Consider the following 19,267-nt stretch of genomic DNA (forward strand, 5'->3'; position numbering starts at 1 on the left):
CCTAGTGTTAATCTCTTTATCGGGAACTAAGACGTTTTCCCCCTCTTTAACCAAACACCTTCCCTATAACAGACCACTCGCTCTCTGTCCTCTCCCCTTATCCTAATGTTGAGACACACACCCCTCCCCTGTCTTCACAAGTCGCCGCTCCACCCCGCCTCCTCCTCCGGCTCCGGCTCCACCCCGCCCTGTCGCCGCCTCCTCCTCCGGCTCCACCCCGCCCTGTCGCGGTTGCCTCCTTCTCCTCCTCTCCCTTTCTCTGTGTGTGAGTGATTGTGTGCAAATGGCGCCTATTGAGGCCAGCAAGACCCGGCGACGGGCCACTCACTTACCGGCCTTGGCGCAGAGTAAGTGTCCGGGTGGCAGGGAGGCTGAGCGGCGCCAGGCGGCCGGAGACGAGGACGAAGAGGAGAACAATCTGTGGTAAGGAAGGTGCTGGCAGGGCCTCGTCCTGTCGGAGTCGCGCCTCCCTGTGTGTGTGTGCCCACTCCCCGGGCCGGCCGGCCGGCTGGACTGACTGTCTGACTGTCTCCTCTTACAGGTCATCCATCCTGAGTGAGGTATCCACCCGCTCCCGCTCCAAGCTGCCGTCCGGGAAAGCCGTGCTGGTGACGGGTAAGTCAACACGGGTCCCTTTGTGTTCCCCTCTGGGCCGGCGGGGGGCGAGGTGAAGGGGAGGGGGAGAACTATTGCGGCAGCCATCGCCTCGGAGTCTGCTTCCCTCAGCCCCGTGTTTCGGCCATGCCCCCGGCCCCCCGGGATCCCGGGGAGAAACCCTGAACCTGTCGCCCTCCTCTCCGCCCGTTCCGGAATGGCGGCCGTTATTCTTCTCCACAACAAAAGCCTGAGCGCCTTGCCCGCTGTGGCTGGTTTCCCCGGGCGGGCGGTCCGGCTGCCCTTTGCCCTGGTGGCCGTTACCACCCACCCCCCGGGTCAGCCGAGCCCCTTATCATCCCTCCGTCTCCGGGCCTGGCGTTGCCATGGGAGACCAAGTTGGTGGGCACAGGACTGGCCCCAGGCATCTTCCACTTCTCTTTTCAGCTTCCATTAACTCAGGGGGGTTTGTTTCATTGATTCGATTGCTGCATAAAAGGGCTTGTAGAATAAAACGTAATGTTTGTGTTTTCATTTTTGGTAACTGCTGCCTGTCTTGTGATTTTTTTTAAAGTCAATGGCTGTTACTGTTTGAACTGAAATCCTCAGGCAAGGATATTTGGAATTCGTTTTTTTCGACCTACTCATGACTGGTCTTTGCGTTTGGTCTTCTCAGCAGTTTAGCGTGGAAGGAAGAAGAAACTGAAATGCTATTATTCAAAATGGGGAACAAACAAAATATAATTTTACATGGCATTACATCATTAACATTGGAAATTCTTGAACTAAATAGCATGAAACAGTACTGTATGCCACAGGAGCCCAATTGAGTCTTTGTCTTTACTCTTTTTCAAAGGCTATCCAGTTAGTCTTATTCCTATCTTTTCCTCAGCGCTCAATGTTATAATTTCTCACCTGTTATTTGATTTTTACCACTTTTATTTATTTATATCAAAACCTTTCAACTGAAAACCCTGAGTTAATCTCTATAGTGTATGAACAGTTTTTACTATTTCAATTTGCCTTTGTAATAACATTTAGTAGGAAAACTACCGTGTTTAACTTGAATAAATTTTGTGTAAAAGATAGAGGATGCTGAATTCTGAAAATGTATTAGACATAACTTTAAGTAAGTAGACATTGCTTTGTAAAAGATGCATCAATGTGAATTGGGTTTTAGGACACCAATTTAAATAGGTTTAAACATCTCGCAAGCTTAAGAGAGGTTATGCTGGAACTCTGTAAAACACTAGGCTTCGGTTATCGTACTATTTACAGCCTTGTCCACTGAATTGCCGATACGGTGTGATCAATTTAGGGTGTAAAAGAGATTTGAGGGTGTTTCCAGATGACACCAAAATTGGAGGTGTTGTAGGATGTTATTAGATGGATCAGTGTGCCAAGGAGTGGCAGATAGAATTTAATCTAGATAAATGTGAGCTGTTGTATTTTGGAAAGGCAAATACAGGGCAGGATTAATACACTTAATGGTAAGATCCTGGGGATTATTGCTGTAAAGAGACCTTGCAGTGCAGGTTCTAGTTCCTTGAAAGTGGAGTCACAGGTCAATAGGATAGTGAAGAAGACATTTAGTATACTTTCCTTTGTTGGTCAGAGCATTGAGTATAGGAATTAGGAGGTCATGTTTCAGTTGTATAGGACATTGGATGGGCCACTTTTGGAATAGTGTGTGCAATTCTTGTCTTTCTGTTAGAGGGAGGATGTTTTGAAACTTGAAAGGGTTCAGAAAAAATTTATAAGGATATTGCCAGGGTTGAGGGTTTGAGTAATAGAGAGAGGCTGAATAGGCTGGGGCTGTTTTCCCTGGAGTGTCTGAGGCTGTGGAGTGACCTTCGAGGTTTATAAAATCATACTAATCTAGTCCTGTTTGTCAGCAGTTGGCCCAATCCCTCTAAACCTTTCCTATTCATATACCAATCCACCTTGTCTTTTCCAGAGGAACTTCGATTATTCAACTGACATGGGCAGGCACTATTTCGTTTGGATAACTGATTATTCGGTTAATTGATTCAGTGCTCAGAGTTTTCTGTTAAGTCCACTCCGCATTCAGGAGACTAGGTAGCCGCACGCCATGCACGAGCCCCTGAACCCCATTCAACACTGCACGTCCTCCCCTCAACCCCATCCAACGCCCGCCCCCAACCCTGTCCAACACTACTCCATGCCCGCCCTCAATTCCATCCAACATTGCCCACCCCCCAGCCATACCCCAACCCTGTCCAACATCGTCCCCTGTCCGCCCTCGCCCCTTCTCCAGGGCAGCCGGACTGGACACCAACAACAAGCCTGCTGCTGCTGCCTTTTTGTGGCGGGGAAGTCTCCAAATGGCAAGCTCACAGACACATGTGCACATACAACTTTTTATTCCAATGTTTTGACAGGTTCCACCTTTGCCCATGCAGAACAATGTTGGAGAGTTTATCTGGGGAAGAGGGCTTTAGGAGACACACCTGTGTAGAACTCCAGGAAAAGTGTGGAGGAGCGAGTCAGAGGGCCGGATATCGGTCATTTGGAGGCAGTGCCTGGGCTCCCGTCAATGTCCTGGACTGTTCTCGGCAGCATTTCAGTATGAAGAATTTCAGCCCTGGAGAAGGGCTTATGCCTGAAACATCAATTCTCCTGCTCCTCGGATGCTGCCTGACCTGCTGTGTTTTTCCAGCACCACATTTTTAAACTCTGCAGTCCTCACTTTCTCCTAGCAATTCAGTAATCCAAGTTCACCTTTAATCACTGTAAACAAAAGACACGATCTGTGTTGAAAACACATCTTTGATGTAATGTTTCTATCAGGACTTGGGATCTCCTTCGGATAATCCCATATTTGGGTAACCGAGGTTCCTCTGTAAATAGTGTAATGGTACCAGCCTCCACCACTTCCTCTGGCAGCTCATTTCACTCACATGCACCATCCTCTGTGTGAAAAAGTTGCCTATTAAATCTTTCCCCCCTCATACTAAATCTGTGCCCTCCTGTTCTGCCCTCCCCCATCCCCCTCCCCCCATCTACAGTAATCAGGGCATAATTTTAATTTAGTTCCTTGAACAATTAGTAGCTGAGAATTTTCTTTCCACCCAGATAGTAGTATGGTTCTGAATCTGGCTGCCTGAAAAGATAGTAGACATATAAGCCCTCACAATAAAAAATTAAATAAAAACACTTGAATGTGAGCTTGAGGTGCCATTTAAAAAAAAAACAGGGCTTCGGGCCATAATGTATAGGATTTGGAGGAAGTTATTTACTTCTCTTGACTTTGTCATCATGAAATTACTAACATGTTTACTTGACATCCTGTTTTGGAAGCGCAAGAATTTCCCCAATCAAAATTGAGAAGTTTCAAACACCACTCCTAGTCACCTGCTTTATGCATCTCTCTGACAACAGTTTGAAATTAATCTATTCTGTTCATAATCTTAATGTCATGTTTGATCGAGATAAGCTTCCAATATGTGTCTGACATCACTTGATTGTTTATTTCCACCTACATAATGTAATTCGACTTCACCCTATCTTGGCTCGTATGCTCAGCTCATACCCTCATCCATGACTTCATTACTTCTAACTTTGACTATTCTAATGCTCCATGGCTGGCCTCCTTTGAATATCCACAATCCTGAGATCATACAGACTTTTCCATGTCCTTACCCCTAATCCCTTTCAATGAATAACCTTTTTGTTTGCTCACTGACCTACGTTGAAATGGAGTTGAAATGCCCATCAGCCATGATTGAATGGCGGAGTGGACTCGATGGGCCAAATGGCCTTACTTCCACTCCTATGTCTTATGGTTGACGCCTAGTAAAGCAAGGCTTTAATTTTTGAATTTTCATCACTACTACAAATCCCTCCTCAGGCTGTTTTGGCACAGTGGTAGATTCCCTACCTTTGAGGTAGGAGGCCTGGATTCAAGTCCCACCTACTCCAGAGGTGTGTAATAACATGTATGAACTGTTTGATTTACAAAAATCTACAAACCCTTCCTTGTCCCTTCTCCCTATCTATCTCTACAATCTTCTCCCGCCCTGCTGCCATTGGAGATAACTTCATCCTTCTCATTCTGGCCTTTTCTGCAACCCTTGATTTTAATTATTTTGCTGTTAGCTGTTGTGCCTGTATTTCCTAAATCCCCAGAGTAATCTTGCTGAATGTCCACTTCAGTTTCTTTAAATTAATATTTTTCTTAAACCCACTTATTTTACCAAGCCCTTGAGCTTCCCCTAACTTCTGTACACCTGTAATCGCCCAAAACTCTGTTGTCCATATAAAAACTCTAAACCTTGTACATTTATCACCTTGTTTGTGTGTTAACTGTAATATTGTATTATATATCTACATATCTTATTTTTTCTTTAACATTTCTACGAACTGTCTTAAAATCTTTAAGATATTACAAAGATTTAAGTATAAGCTGTAGTGTTCAAGTGCAGCGTAGGTGGAACTAGAAGGGAAAGCAATATTGAGGAAACACAATTCTGTAGTTAAAGAAGACCTATTTAGGAGTGTACAAGCTCAGGCTTGTATTGGTGATAGGAAAAGGATTTAGCACGATTGTAACACCAGAGTTCTGTGGCATTAAATACTGGAAGGTTTTGATGCAAGTTTCTTCTGAAACTCTGAAAAAATGCTCGAGCAAAAGAAAATCAAACTTTCCAAAAATCCTTCCTTTTGAGGTGAGAGTGCAATAGGTGAGTAGAAAATGGGTAACAGCCAATGGCTGATCAGGAAATGTCACATAGAGTTGTTCTCTTGTTAGAGATAGATGACCATTGGTGGCTTATTCTGAGGATGTATATACCTGAAGCAAGGGGCAAGGTTGAGAAAGAGGGGCCTTGATATTAACGTCAACCAGTATTAGACATACACTGTTGGCATAGTTTTATCTTTGGGTACAATTTAGAGTCAGAGATGTACACCTTGGAAAAAGACCCTTTGGTCCAACCCGTCCATGCTGACCAGATATCCCAACCCAATCTAGTCCCACCTGCCAGCACCTCGCCCATATCCCTCCAAACCCTTCCCAATCGTGTACCCATCCAAATGCCTCTTAAATGTTGCAATTGTACCAACCTCCACCACTTTCTCTGGCAGCTCATTTCATACATGTACCATGCTCTGTGTGGAAAAAGTTGCCCCGTAGGTCTCCTTTATATCTTTCCCCTCTCGCCCTAAACCTGTGCCCTCTAGTTCTGGTATCCTCGACCCCAGGGAAAAGACTTTGCCTATTTATCCTATCCATGCCCCTCATAATTTTAAACCTCTATAAGGTCACCTCTCAGCCTCCAACGCTACAGGGCAAACAGCCCCAGCCTGTTCAACCTCCCTATAGCTCAAATCCTCCAACCCTGGCAGCATCCTTCTAAATCCTTTCTGAGCCCTTTCAAGTTTCACAACATTTTGCGTGATTCATTTCCAGGAGATATTTAAATTGCGCGCTCATGTCTTTTTTTTTCAATCCCTCCGTATTTCCAGGCGAAGATGGATCTGGTAAAACTACTTTAATTGCAAAATTACAAGGAGTTGAGGACTACAAGAAAGGGAGAGGAATAGAGTTTTTGTATCTTGATGTTCACGATGAAGACATTGATGGTGAGTGCCATGTGATGTTTTGGAAAATATTTTTACATTACTATTGCAACAAGCATTTTTTTTTTGAAAGCTCAATTATTAAGGTTTCATACAGAAAAAATAAATCTAGTGCAAGTTTGTGAACTGGAGACATTCACTAGAGATAAAACCTGAAGCCTTTGGTACAGTCAAGCACTCCAACATGCTCTGACCCTGAATCTTAATTGCCTGGCACAGTGGAAAAACATTTCCTTGGTGCCACTCTTTAACTATACAAATGTAAAGGCATTTTGCAGGTCTTTTCTTTGCCCACAATGTTACATCTGGAATCTCCATGGAATCTGTCCTTGGCTCCCTTTTCTTCCTTATCAGCATGCTGTGCAGGTTGTCAGTTTGTTCACTGAGCTGGTAGGTTTGTTCTCAAACATTTCGTCACCATGCAAGGTAACATCATCAGTGAGCCTCTGGTGAAGAGCCAGTGATCTGTCCTGCTTTCTATTTGTGTGTCGTGGTCTACGAGGTGAGTGATATCAATTTGGACCCCATTCACCAATCTCTGAGAAAAAAAACTGGAAATGATATCACCCATCTTTAACAGAGCAAGACCGATAAATCACAAGTGGGACAGAACACTGGATGCTTACTGATGTAACTAGGTTTGTTCTGACATTTCATCACCATGCTATCAGCTCAGCGAGTGAACCTCAACCTGAGCTATGAATCTTCTCAAAAATTGCAAACTTGCTGTGCTTTGGCAACATCATTCCCCCACTGTGTTCCCTGACTGTTAATGTGAAGGTAATGCAACATAATGTGACCTTGTTTTTTTTATCAGTGGCATTTCTTGGTGCCATCACTATGGATTATTATTCCAGTTCGCCTACTAGGTGACAGAAAAAAGTTTCAGGTTACAACTAACCATTACGCTTGTTTCTCTGTCGTCATATGATATGTTGTCATTGGGGTCTTTTCATGCATCTGCTGATGTAGTTAGCTAATATTCTTTGATTTTTGTGTTATCAGCTCTGCTGTTTTCAATTCTCTTTGTCATAGGATCCCCACATGCAGTGAGTATCTGCTTATGGATAAGGGGGTGTTGGAGGGAGTAATAGCACCCCTCAGATTGACATGCTAGACGTTTGAGTTGGTATTCCTACTCTAGGCATGTCATAAGCAGGTCAGGTGGGTGTGCTTAGAAGATAAATGCATGTGGAATGTTAAATGCAAGTGCAAAGAGAAACACATCTGGAAATTGTTAGTAAATTGCAAGATAAATTTACTGAAATAATCTAAAGCTCTTCTAAAAGTCCTAAGTATTTGACAACTTTGTTCTGGGAACTTTAGATGAAAGTTAGTGGTGTACATGAATTGGTTGTTTTATTTTCCTATAATGGGATCTTTTATTAACAGACCACACTCGATGCAATGTTTGGATCTTGGATGGTGACACTTACCACAAAGGTCTCCTGAAATTCGCAGTTACGTCAGATAACATAAAAGACACTTTGCTGATGCTAGTGGTGGATATGTCCCGGCCTTGGATGGTCATGGATTCATTACAGAAGTGGGCCAATGTTGTTCAAGAGCACATTGACAAACTAAAAATACCACCAGAGGAAATGAGAGAGATGGAGCAGAGCTGTAAGTACCATGGACATAGATAATGTTATGGTATGTGATAAATTGGTTACTTAAATGTTTCAGATGCTTAGGAGGTTTTACCATTTGATTTGATGCACCAGATTCACTTAAAACTGTTATTTTCTATAATAATAGTAATGCATGTAATTTGTTTGGCAATATATGCACAGTTGTGGTATCCTGTTCTCCTCTCCATGCCCAAAGAAAGTCAAAACGTGATCACCATCCTGTAATCTTAGGCTGTTCAAATTTCTATAACCAAGCAATTTGTCTGTTGTCCTAAGTATTGATGCAAGGTGTTCATTCTGGAAAATTAAAAAAAGTTTAGCAGAAAATTTCAATTTTCTCATGGTATCAACATTGTTATGCAATTTATTTTGAGGAAAGAACCACAAGTTCTGATTTCCTGGAGTTGAAGTCTAGCCTGTTTATAGTGCAATGTTACTATCTCAATACCTTGAGTGTTTGTGCACTATGCATTAGGAGCCTTTGTAGATATCATAACAGCAATCAGTAGGGCAGTATGTAATAACTCTGACCTACAAAACAGATTTTAAGAATAAATCTTTAGTATCCACATGTTATACGTACTATTCCTACAAGTCTACAGTAATCCATTTTAGATAATGGAGATTGATTTTATGAAGAAAGATTGGACAGGCTGGCCCTATATCCATTGGAATTTAGGTGAATAGAAAGTGATATTATTGAAACACAAGTATTGAGACTTGACAAGATGTAAGGAGATGTCTTATGGGAGAAACTTGATCAAGGAGACACACTTTTGATAAGTAAAAGTCTCCTGTTTAAGATGTAGCTGAGTGGAAACCTTTTCTGAGGATCATGAATATTTAGAATTCTGTTACTCAGAGTCCATTGGAGGCAGGATCATTGAATATTTTTAAGGCAGAGACAGATTCTTGATTAATACCGCACTCAAAGGGTATTATTGGTTTGCAGGACTGTGGAGATGGGCTATGACCTTGTTGAATGGCAGAACACACTAGAGGGCTGAAAAGTCTCCTACTTCTATTGTTATTGGGATAAAAGAACTGAATCTGCATCATTATTTTTGCTAGGAATTTGAATCTTTTAGGTTGTTTAATACCTGAGTGAATTTATTTCCTAAATGAGTATTTTGCATCAGTATTTACTGTGAAAAATGATCTGAAAGATATAGACTGTAGGGAAATAGATGGTGACACCTTGCAAAATGTCCATATTACAGAGGAGGAAGTGCTGGATGTCTTGAAACGCATAAAGGTGGATAAATCCCCAGGACTTGATCAGGTGTACCCGAGAACTCTGTGGGAAGCTAGAGAAGTGATTGCTGGGCCTCTTGCTGAGATATTTGTCTCATCAATAGTCACAGGTGAGGTGTCGGAAGACTGGAGGTTGGCTAACGTGGTACCACTGTTTAAGAAGGGTGGTAAGGACAAGCCAGGGAAATATAGACCAGTGAGCCTGACCTCGGTGGTGGGCAAGTTGTGGGAGGGAATCCTGAGGGACAGAATGTACATGTATTTGGATAAGCAAGGGCTGATTAGGGATCGTCAACATGGCGTTGTGCGTGGGAAATCATGTCTCACAAACTTGATTGAGTTTTTTGAGGAAGTAAAGGGAATTGGTGAGGGCAGAGTGGTAGATGTGATCTATATGAACAAGGTTCCACATGGGAGACTGATTAGCAAGGTTAAATTTCAAGGAATGCAGGGAGAACTAGCCAATTAGGTACAGAACTTGCTCAAAGGTAAAAGACCAGAGGGTAGTGGTGGAGCGTTGTTTTTCAGGCTGGAGGCCTGTGACCACTGGAGTGCCAGAAGGATCGGTGCTGGGTCCACCACTATTTGTCATTTACATAAATGATTTGGATGTGAGCATAAGAGGCACGGTTAGTAAGTTTGCAGATGACACCAAAATTGGAGGTGTAGTGGACAGCGAAGAGGGTTACCTCTGATTACAACAGGATCTGGACCAGCTGTGCCAATGGGCTGAGAAGTGGCAGATGGAGTTTAATTCAGATAAATGCTAAGTGCAAATGAAAGAAAATGTTAGCCGGACTTAGACACTTAATGGTAAGGTCCTAGGGAGTGTTGCTGAACAAAGAGACCTTGGATTGCAGGTTCATAGCTCCTTGAAAGCGGAGTTGCAGGTAGATAGGATAGTGAAGAAGGCATTTGGTATGCTTTCCTTTATTGGTCAGAGTATTGAGTACAGGAGTTGGGAGGTCATTTTGCGGATGTACAGGACATTGGTTAGGCCACTGTTGGAATATTGTGTGCAATTCTGGCCTCCTTCCTATTGGAAAGATGTCGTGAAACTTGAAAGGGTTCTGAAAAGATTTACAGGGATGTTGCCAGGTTTGGAGGATTTGAGCTACAGGGAGAGGCCGAACAGGCTGGGACTGTTCTCCCTGTAGCGTCGGAGGCTGAGGGGAGACCTTATAGAGGTTTACAAAATTATGGGGCAAGGATAGGGTAAATAGGCAAAGTGTTTTCCCTGGGGTTGGGGAGTCCAGAACTGGAGGGCATAAGTTTAGGGTGAGAGGGGAAAGATATGAGACTTATGGGGCAACTGTCTCACACAGAGGGTGGTACATGTATGGAATGAGCTGCCAGAGGAAGTGGTGGAAGCTGGTACAATTGCAACATTTAAAGGCATCTGGATGGGTATATGAATAGGAAGGGTTTGGAAGGATATGGGCCAGGTGCTGGCAGGTGGGACTAGTTTGGGTTGGGATATCTGGTCGGCATGGACGAGTTGGACCAAAGGGTCTGTTTCCATGCTGTACGTCTCTATGACTCTATGTAATGCTTCTACCAGGGTCCACTTACCAACCAGTCAGCACTTTGGTCTTGGGCTGTATAAATGTTGGTTTTCCCCATGAATTGGTTTTCTTATAAAATGTCCCAATGAGTGCAAGACGAAAAGCTTTCACAGATTTTGTTTTGAGTTGAAGAGAAATGTTTTTGTCTAATGCATATTGTCTGAAGCATCTTAGTTGTCCTGCCCAGTATCTGTCAGACATTTTTTGGTAGTACTGTTCTAGGTACTTTGGGAATTCAGCAATGTTCACTGAAATCATGTTTTTATTATGCTTTCAGCAGAATAAAATCTCTTTTGCAAGAAAAGTATTTGCCCAGAAAAATGTCTTTTTTCAAATGAAGGAATGAGTAAATTGGATCCATGTTTTAAATCAAAATCATAAAGTTTCATTTTGACGTACCAGGATCATAAAATGTAGAAGTTGAAGTAGACCATTTGACACTGTCCACCATTCAATAACATCATGGCTGATCTGGTAATTCTTCCTCTTCCTGACCTCTCCGCCCCCACCCCACTCCGGCCTATCACCCTCACCTTGACCTCCTTCCACCTATCCCACCTCCATCGCCCCTCCCCCTAGTCCCTCCTCCCTACCTTTTATCTCAGCCGGCTTGGCTCTCTCTCTCTTATTCCTGATGAAGGGCTTATGCTCGAAACGTCGAATTCTCTATTCCTGAGATGCTGCCTAACCTGCTGTGCTTTGACCAGCAACACATTTGCAGCTGTGATCTCCAGCATCTGCAGACCTCATTTTTTACTGGTAATTCTTGACTCCACTTTCCAGCATTTTCCTCAGAATCTTTAGTTCTGTTACTGATATAAAAATTTATCTCTCTTTAGCCTTGAATATACTTAACGACCCAGCCCCTCAGCCCTCTGCAAAACTAACTATGCATCACATAGAGAATTCACTTCAGTATAATTTTCTAATGGAGTTCAACTCCATAGCCCTGAGCACAAAAAAGTCAGCTAAGGCAATCTGTTGGAATCAGGTAAAATATTTGACCCCTTGCATGGATATACATGATCCCACTGCACTATTATGAAGAGGAGCAGGGAATTACTTCTCTTTTCCTGGCCAATACTCCTACCTCTGTCAATATCACAAAAACAAGATAATTTGATCCATTGCCATGTTGCTGTTTGTGGCAGCTTGCTATGTGCAAATATTATAGTGTTTTCTATATCTCATTGGTGACTATACTGCAAAGCCACTTTATTGGGTGTAGAGTACTTTAGGATTTCCTAAGCTATTCGTTCTGTTCTTGGGTGATGTTTGTTGACATTTGATGTGTTTCCCTTGTTGCCATGATCAAAGGGTTTTCAAAAGCAGAGAAAAGTGATCCTATTGCATTTAACAAATGAATCTCCGATGTGTTTCATAGCTCTTGAAGCACTTGATGCTGTGGCCAGCTATATTTATCCTTGCGATCCCTGTGGGAAAATCATTTGTGAATATTAGCTAAAGTTCAGCTTTGATACATCATGTATGAAGAATGACTATTTGGATAAGTTGAATTTCAAGCTATGAGTTTGTAAGATCATATCTTAGCAAGATTGTTCCGAAAAGTCGGTTGGAGGGCAAACATGACCTTAATACAGCATGAGCCTCTGCTTTCTTTCCAATGTTTTAAATAGTCATTGTATGTTATTTGATGGTTGTCTGAAATAATTTTTGATTAAGTTTTACTGTGTGACTTCTGTTTCTTGAAATAAAACAACTTGGTCTTGCCACCAGTGCTACATACTGTCAAAAACGCATTACTACTACAATCGCTGTCTGTTAAGTAGTAACAACAGCCCTGAATTAATTCTGAAGATGGGAGCGGGCATAGTATAATCTTAATTGGTATTCAGTCTCGCAGCCGGAAAGCACTCATAATTTAGAAAGCTGTGCAATGTTGTTGAACGGCAACACAATGTTGCATGACTAAGTAGATGAAGTCTCTGTTTTGCTAATGGTGATAAATGAAGTCCAGTTTTTTTCAAGATTTACAGTTCAGCTTTTCTCTTCAAACTCATCACATGATTTCTGTATTGCAGTTCATCAAGGCCAAGGATTCACAAACTGTCACTAGCCCCGAGCAGCAGATTAGACTTCTGAAATTTTTGGCATTAGCTCCAAGTAACATGGTGTCTTATATTAGGATTCGTTGTATCCAAGATCTACAAAGTTATATACAGGGGTTTATTTTCAAGTCTACAAAAGATGGTGTCCATCTGCCTGTGCCCCTCCATCTTCATGCCGTCTCTCCTGTAACCTATGTCTGGAAATCATCCTTCTGTCACCAAACACCCTGCATTCAGAAATGAAGACTGGATAGCTATGTAATATCTCCAGCAGAAGTCTTGTGAACCATGCATTATAGCATTTAATCTCACTAAAATGTCCCCTGAGAAAGCATGTAAACATCAAGATGTTAAACGTTTAATGGAAAATGGGAAAACTGGGTATATCTTTTGGTACATATATTTTACTGAGCAAATGTTGAAGGACCATTAAACCTCTCCAGTTATGTAAAGATTGTTTGCCTTTGTTAAATAACAGCATTCTCTGGAAATATTAATATGTGAAATGTTAACCTTTATTTGAAAGAAACTACCTTACAAGGATTACAAAATATCTGTTCTTTGTTTTTCTAAGTTGATAAATCCTATGGCAATTCAGCTCACAAATCTAGTGAGTGGGAAACTGCAGTGCATATCATTAAAATTGAACCATTGGAAAATGTATTCATGCATCCCCAGTAGACTGCATTTTTATGCTTTTTTTTTATTTACAGTGGTAAAGGAGTTTCAAGAATATGAAGAACCAGATAGGGAAATGCCAGCTTCTCCACAGCGAAGAAATACTGTGTTGCAAGAAACAGATGAAGAAAGTGTGGTCTTACCTCTAGGTGCCAATACACTTACACATAATCTTGGGATTCCAGTCCTAGTAGTTTGCACAAAGGTTTGTATATGAAATCAGTTAAAATTTGGTATATATCAATGATCTGCTTGATTGTCTTTTGTTTCTTTATTTAAAACAATTAAGTGACCTGAGGTTAAACATTTGTATAATAAGAATGGCTATTGGTCTCTGAAGTGTTAATTCAGATAGTTGCTTGCAAACATTTAGAATTCAGTTGAAAAATTAGTTTGATTTGTACACTGTATTTAGCAATTTCTCAATTTAAGGTTTATTTTATAATTCCCTGGATAAATCTCCAATTTAGTAAATGGTTGTCCTACAACAGAACATAGATTTTGAATGATGTCTATGATGCTTTTCATATACTGTTGACCCAAAAATACAAGTGAAGTATTTGAATTAAGCAAAACCAGATGCTGGCTTCAAATATTTTCAGTTCTTTCAAAATATTTATTTTGAAATGTGTATATATATATGTAAGGTACTAGGGCCATTGACACTAAATGTACTTGATGTTTACAAGGGAAAAAGAAATCCTTAGCATTCTTTGCTAAGCCAATTTAAAACTGATCCCAATGCATGATCCTAAGTTTTTTTTTATGCCTAATGTTTACCCTGCAAATATGATTAAAATAATTTTAACCAAGTGCATTTTTCAAGAGAACAACTGTGGGAAATAGTTCAAAATCAGAAATCTTCCTCTTAAGATGGTGATGATTTATTTTCTCTCTGTGGTGGCAGCATGGTGACTCTGGTTAGCGCTGCAGCCTCAGCACCAGGGACCTGGATTCCATTCCAGCATTGGGTGACTGTCTGTATGGAGTTTGCACCTTCTCCCTGTGTCGTGTGGTTTTCTCCATGTGCTCTTGTTTCCTTCCACAGTCCAAAAATGTGCAGATTGTGTGGATAGGCCATGCTAAATTATCCATAGTGTCTAGTGATGTGCAGGGTAGGTGGATTAATCATGGGACATACAGGGATAGGATGGCAGGGTGGGTCTGGATGGGATGCTGTTTGGAGGATCAGTGCTGGCTTGATGGGTCAAATGGATTGTTTTCACGCTGGAGGATTCAATGATAATTTGTGGAAATCTCATGACCAGAAAACAATGGAGGTTAGGTCACTGAATTTATACAAGGCTGAATTGGACTGATATTTGATGGACAATAGAATTGAGGGTTAAGCAGGTACACAGGGCAGAGTCGTGAATACATTTAAATCACTCATGATCTTATCCAATGGTGTACCCCCTAATCTGAAGTCCTTTTGATTTGTGTTTTCATTTTTAACGTTTTAGCAGCTAGATAAGTAGTTGGATTTTTTTATCTCTTTCCAAATAATTGCCAGTAAAAAAAGGGGGGAAAAGCTAGTACAGTTGCATAGTGTGTTATTCTGTGTTTTTCTGCAGTGTGATGCAATTCACCAACTGGAAAAGGAACACGACTACAGAGATGAACACTTCGACTTCATTCAATCACACATCCGTAGGTTCTGCCTACAGTGTATCCTTTAAACTCTTAACTTGGTACTATAAAGTTGAAGAGAGATTCCCACAAGTATTTCGTAATCTTTACAGGGAAAACATTTTGTTCATTTGTATTCAAAAATTTGCATTGTGAGGAATTTTAAAAAACTGCTTCCTATTTGAACATGTTGTTAGAGTCAGAGATATACAGAATGGAAACAGAACCTTCAGTCCAACTTGTCAATGCTGACCAAATATCCGAAATTAATCTAGTCCCATTTGCCAGCATTTGACCATATCTGTCTTAAACTCTTCTTATGCATATACCCAAATAGATGCCTTTTAAATGTACCAGCCTCCAGCACTTCCTCTGGCAGGTCATTCCATACATGCACCACTCTCTGCGTCATCAAAGTTGCCCCTTGCATCCCTTTTAAATCTTTTCCCTTTTTAACTTCAACCTATGCCCTCTATTTTTGGACCACTAGGGAAAAGTCCTTGTAAATTTACCCTATCCATGCCCCTTGTGATTTTATAAATCTCTGTAAAATCACCCCTCTGCCTCTGCCACTCCAGGGAAAATAGCACCTATTCAGCCTCTCCCTATAGCTCAAACCCTCCAAATCTGGCAACATCGTTGTAAGTCTTTTCTGAACCCTTTCAAGTTTCACAACATTCATCCTAGAGCAGGGAGACCAGAATTGTACACACTATTCAAAAAGTGACCCAACCAACATCCTGTACAGCTGCAACATGACCTTCCAACTCCTTTACTCAATGCACTGACTAATTAAGGAAAGCATACCAAACACCTTCACTATCATATCTATCTGTGGCTCCACTTTCAAGAAACTATGAACCTGCATTGCAAGGTCTCATTGTTCAACAACACTCTTCAGGACCTCATCATTGAGTATATAAGTTTGCTCTGATTTGCCTTTCCAAAATGCAACCCTGACATTTATCTGAATTGAACTCCATCTGCAACGTCTCGGGCCATTAGCCCATCTGATCAAGGTCCCATTGTACTCTGAGGTAACACTCTTGGCTGTCCACTATATGTCCAGTTTTGGTGTCTGAAAACTTATTAATCATACCTCCTATGTTCATATCCAAATAATTTATATAAATGACAAAAATTAGTGGACCTGGCATTGATTGTTGTGGTACACCACTGGTCACAGCCCTCCCATTTGAAAAGCAACCCTCCACCACCACCCTCTGACTTCTACTTTTGAGCCAGTTCTGTATCCAAATTGCTAGTTCTCCCTGTATTTCATGTAATGTAACCTTGCTAACTGGTCTACCATGAGATACCCTGTGGAATGCCTCACTGAAGTCCATATGGATCATGTCCAGCACTGCCCTCATCAATCCTCTTTGTTACTCCAAAAAACTCAATCATGTTTGTGAGACAGTATTTTGCATGCAAAATGCCATGTTTACTATCCCTAATCAGTCCTTGCCTTTCCAAATACATGACAAATCTGTCCCTCAGGATTCTGTCCAACAGCTTGCCCACCACCGATGTCAGACTCACCAGTCTATAGTTCCCTAGGTTTTCCTTACCACTTTCTTAAATAGTAGCACCATGTTAGCCAACCTCCAGTCTTCTGGCATCTCACTCAGCAAGGAGTCCATCGGTCGCTTGCCTAGCTTCGCACAGCGTTCTAGGATACTGATCAGGTCCCAGGGAGTTAACATCTTAAAATGCTTAAAGATGGATTTCAGCTCCACCATCTCTGTAATGTGGACATTTTTCAAGATGTTGCTATTTATTTCCCCATATTCTCTCTCTCCCTTCTCCACAGTAAGCACTGTTACAAAGTACTCACTTCGTGTCTTCCCCCCATCTGTGGTTTCATGCATAGGAAGCCTTGCTGATCTTTACGCACCCTGTTCTCTCCCTCCTTAACCTTTTAACCTTGATGAATTTTTAGAATCCCTTTAGATTCTCCTTAACCCTATTTGCCAAAGCTGTCTGATGTTCCGTTTTTGCCCTCCTGATTTCCCTCTTAAGTATACTCCTGCTACATTTATACTCTTCTTGGGAATTGCCCAATCTCTCCTGTCTATACCTGCCATAAGCTTGCATCCTTATTCTTGACCAAAACCTTGATTTCTCTAGTCATCCAGATTTCCCTACCCCTGCCAGCCTTGCCTTTCAGTCCAACAGGAACATATTGTCTCTGGACTTGTGTTATCTCGTTTTTGAAGGCTTCCCATTTTCTAGCCATCCCATTACCTGTTTACATCCACTCCAACTTTACAAAGTTCTTGCCTAATATGTCAAAATTGGCCTTCCTCCAATTTAGACCTTTAACTTTTAGATCTGGTCTATCCTTTTCTATCAGTAATTTAAAACTAACAGAATTATGGTCACTGGCCCTAAAGTGCTCCCCCACTGACACCTCAGTCACCTACCCTGCCTTATTTTCCAAGAGTAGGTTAGGTGTTGCACCCTCTGTAGTAGGTACATCAACATACTGAATCAGAACATTTTTTTTTTGTTCGTACTGAACAAATTCCTCTCCATCTGAGTTCCTAATCCTGTGGCAGTCCCAGTCTATGTTTGGAAAGTTACAATCACCTACCATAACCACCCTGTTACACAGGGATCTCAGTTATCTGAATTTCAGATGATCCAAACAAGATTGCAAGGTCCCGGTGCTTGGTTAAACTGTGTTATCCAGAATTCGATTATCCGACATTCGATTATCCGAACAAAATACTCCCTGCCTGTGTCATTTGGATAATCGAGGTTCCTCTGTATTCTTACAGATAACTGAGATCTCCTTACAAATTTATTTCTCAATTTCGTACTGACTATTGGGAGTTGTCTGTAGGACAATCCCAATAAGGTGATCATCCCTTTCTTAATTTCATCCAGTGGAACTGAGAAATATCTTCTGGGTCAACTGTATACACATTATGCAGACAGAGGTGGACTTTTCTTCTTTGTAAACCACGATAGAAATTAGCAAATTATTGTCACATTTGATCATTCTCAATTTTTAAAGAAAACTGAAAGTTCTCAGGCATCATAACATTAAAATTTATTTGATGGAGGAATCCAAAATGGCAGCGATCTAGGAAGATCGTGTTGCAGAGCTCCGCACCACATTGCAAGCAGGACAAAGTCCCAGCCTGTCCTACCCAGACCACTGGGACTCTGGAAAGGTTGTGGATTCCCAGAACACTGTCAGAAAGCAACTTTTCTTGGTTTTCACCGTCCAGGGATGCCAGGTACGTCCAAGGCCAGGCCTGCAGTCCTGTCTGCAGAATCCTCAGACTTTATTTCTTACCATGTCCTGGTGAAGGAGATTGGAAAATCTCGCGAGATGTTGGGCAAGCAGATAGAGGAGAAGCTGGCCCCGATCTTTATCATGCTGCAGAAGAATGAACAGCAGCTGGGAGACCTGGAGAAAAGGACGGATGAGATAGAACACAGAGTTATAGTGGTGGAAGCTGATACCGGTTCCAAGGATAGGTTCCAAGCCCTGGAGATGCAGGTCTGAAATTTGCTTGACCAAGTTGAAGACTTCGAGAATAGGGGCAGGAGAAAAATTATTTGGATCATTGGTCTGCCGGAACGTAAGGAAGGTGAGCGGCTGGTGGAATTTCTTGAGGACTGATTGCTGAACATCCTTAACTTGCAGGCTAGAATGAGAGGCTTGAAGATTGAGAGGGATCACTGGGTCACAGCGCAAAGGTCAAGTCTGAACCAACATCCTCGTCCTGTCTTGATGCAGTTTCATCATTATAGAGATAAGGAGAGCTTTGTGGAAGCTACTAGAATCCAGGGGAAGAATCCGAAAGCTGACGAGGGCTTTAAGATCATGTTCTTCCAGGACTTCTCAGCAGTGGTAATCCAGAAAAGAAAATCCTATGATGGTGTCAAGAGAAGACTGAGGGAGCTCAGGATCCAGTACTCTGAGGTATCCAGCATTGCTTTGGAGACATTAGATGGATCTGTACATCTCTGACACGTTGGAGAAGGCTTTGTGGCCAAAGTAACTTAATCTGAACAATTTATTTGGTACTAATAGTAGTGTTGTTTGGGTGAGTCCCTCTTTTCTTTAAAAAGAAGAGGGGAGTCCGGTTGGGACTTTCTTTTCCTTTTTTATTATTGGTTTGAACCAGATTATTGCCAATGTTCAGGGGGGTGTTGGGGTGTGCACTTTCAACTTCCAAGTTAAGTTATGCCAACGGATGTGTGGGTACTTATCCATTTTTTTTTGTTC

General features: G+C 41.8%; 1 protein-coding gene across 1 annotated transcript in view; it reads left to right on the plus strand.

Moving 5' to 3' along the window:
• The first annotated feature begins 221 nt into the window (after positions 1–221).
• The window catches only part of LOC132815759 (cytoplasmic dynein 1 light intermediate chain 1-like), a 52,323-nt gene continuing 33,277 nt past the window's right edge, over positions 222–19,267 (plus strand). Inside the window, exons 1-6 of the mRNA XM_060824914.1 lie at positions 222–423; positions 542–615; positions 6,082–6,198; positions 7,588–7,818; positions 13,428–13,597; positions 14,967–15,060. Of these exons, the coding sequence (XP_060680897.1) occupies positions 284–423; positions 542–615; positions 6,082–6,198; positions 7,588–7,818; positions 13,428–13,597; positions 14,967–15,060 (826 nt within the window). The 5' untranslated portion in view covers positions 222–283. The remainder of the gene's footprint in view (positions 424–541; positions 616–6,081; positions 6,199–7,587; positions 7,819–13,427; positions 13,598–14,966; positions 15,061–19,267) is intronic.

This window comes from Hemiscyllium ocellatum, chromosome 5 (assembly GCF_020745735.1).
Source record: "Hemiscyllium ocellatum isolate sHemOce1 chromosome 5, sHemOce1.pat.X.cur, whole genome shotgun sequence".
NCBI lineage: Eukaryota > Metazoa > Chordata > Chondrichthyes > Orectolobiformes > Hemiscylliidae > Hemiscyllium > Hemiscyllium ocellatum.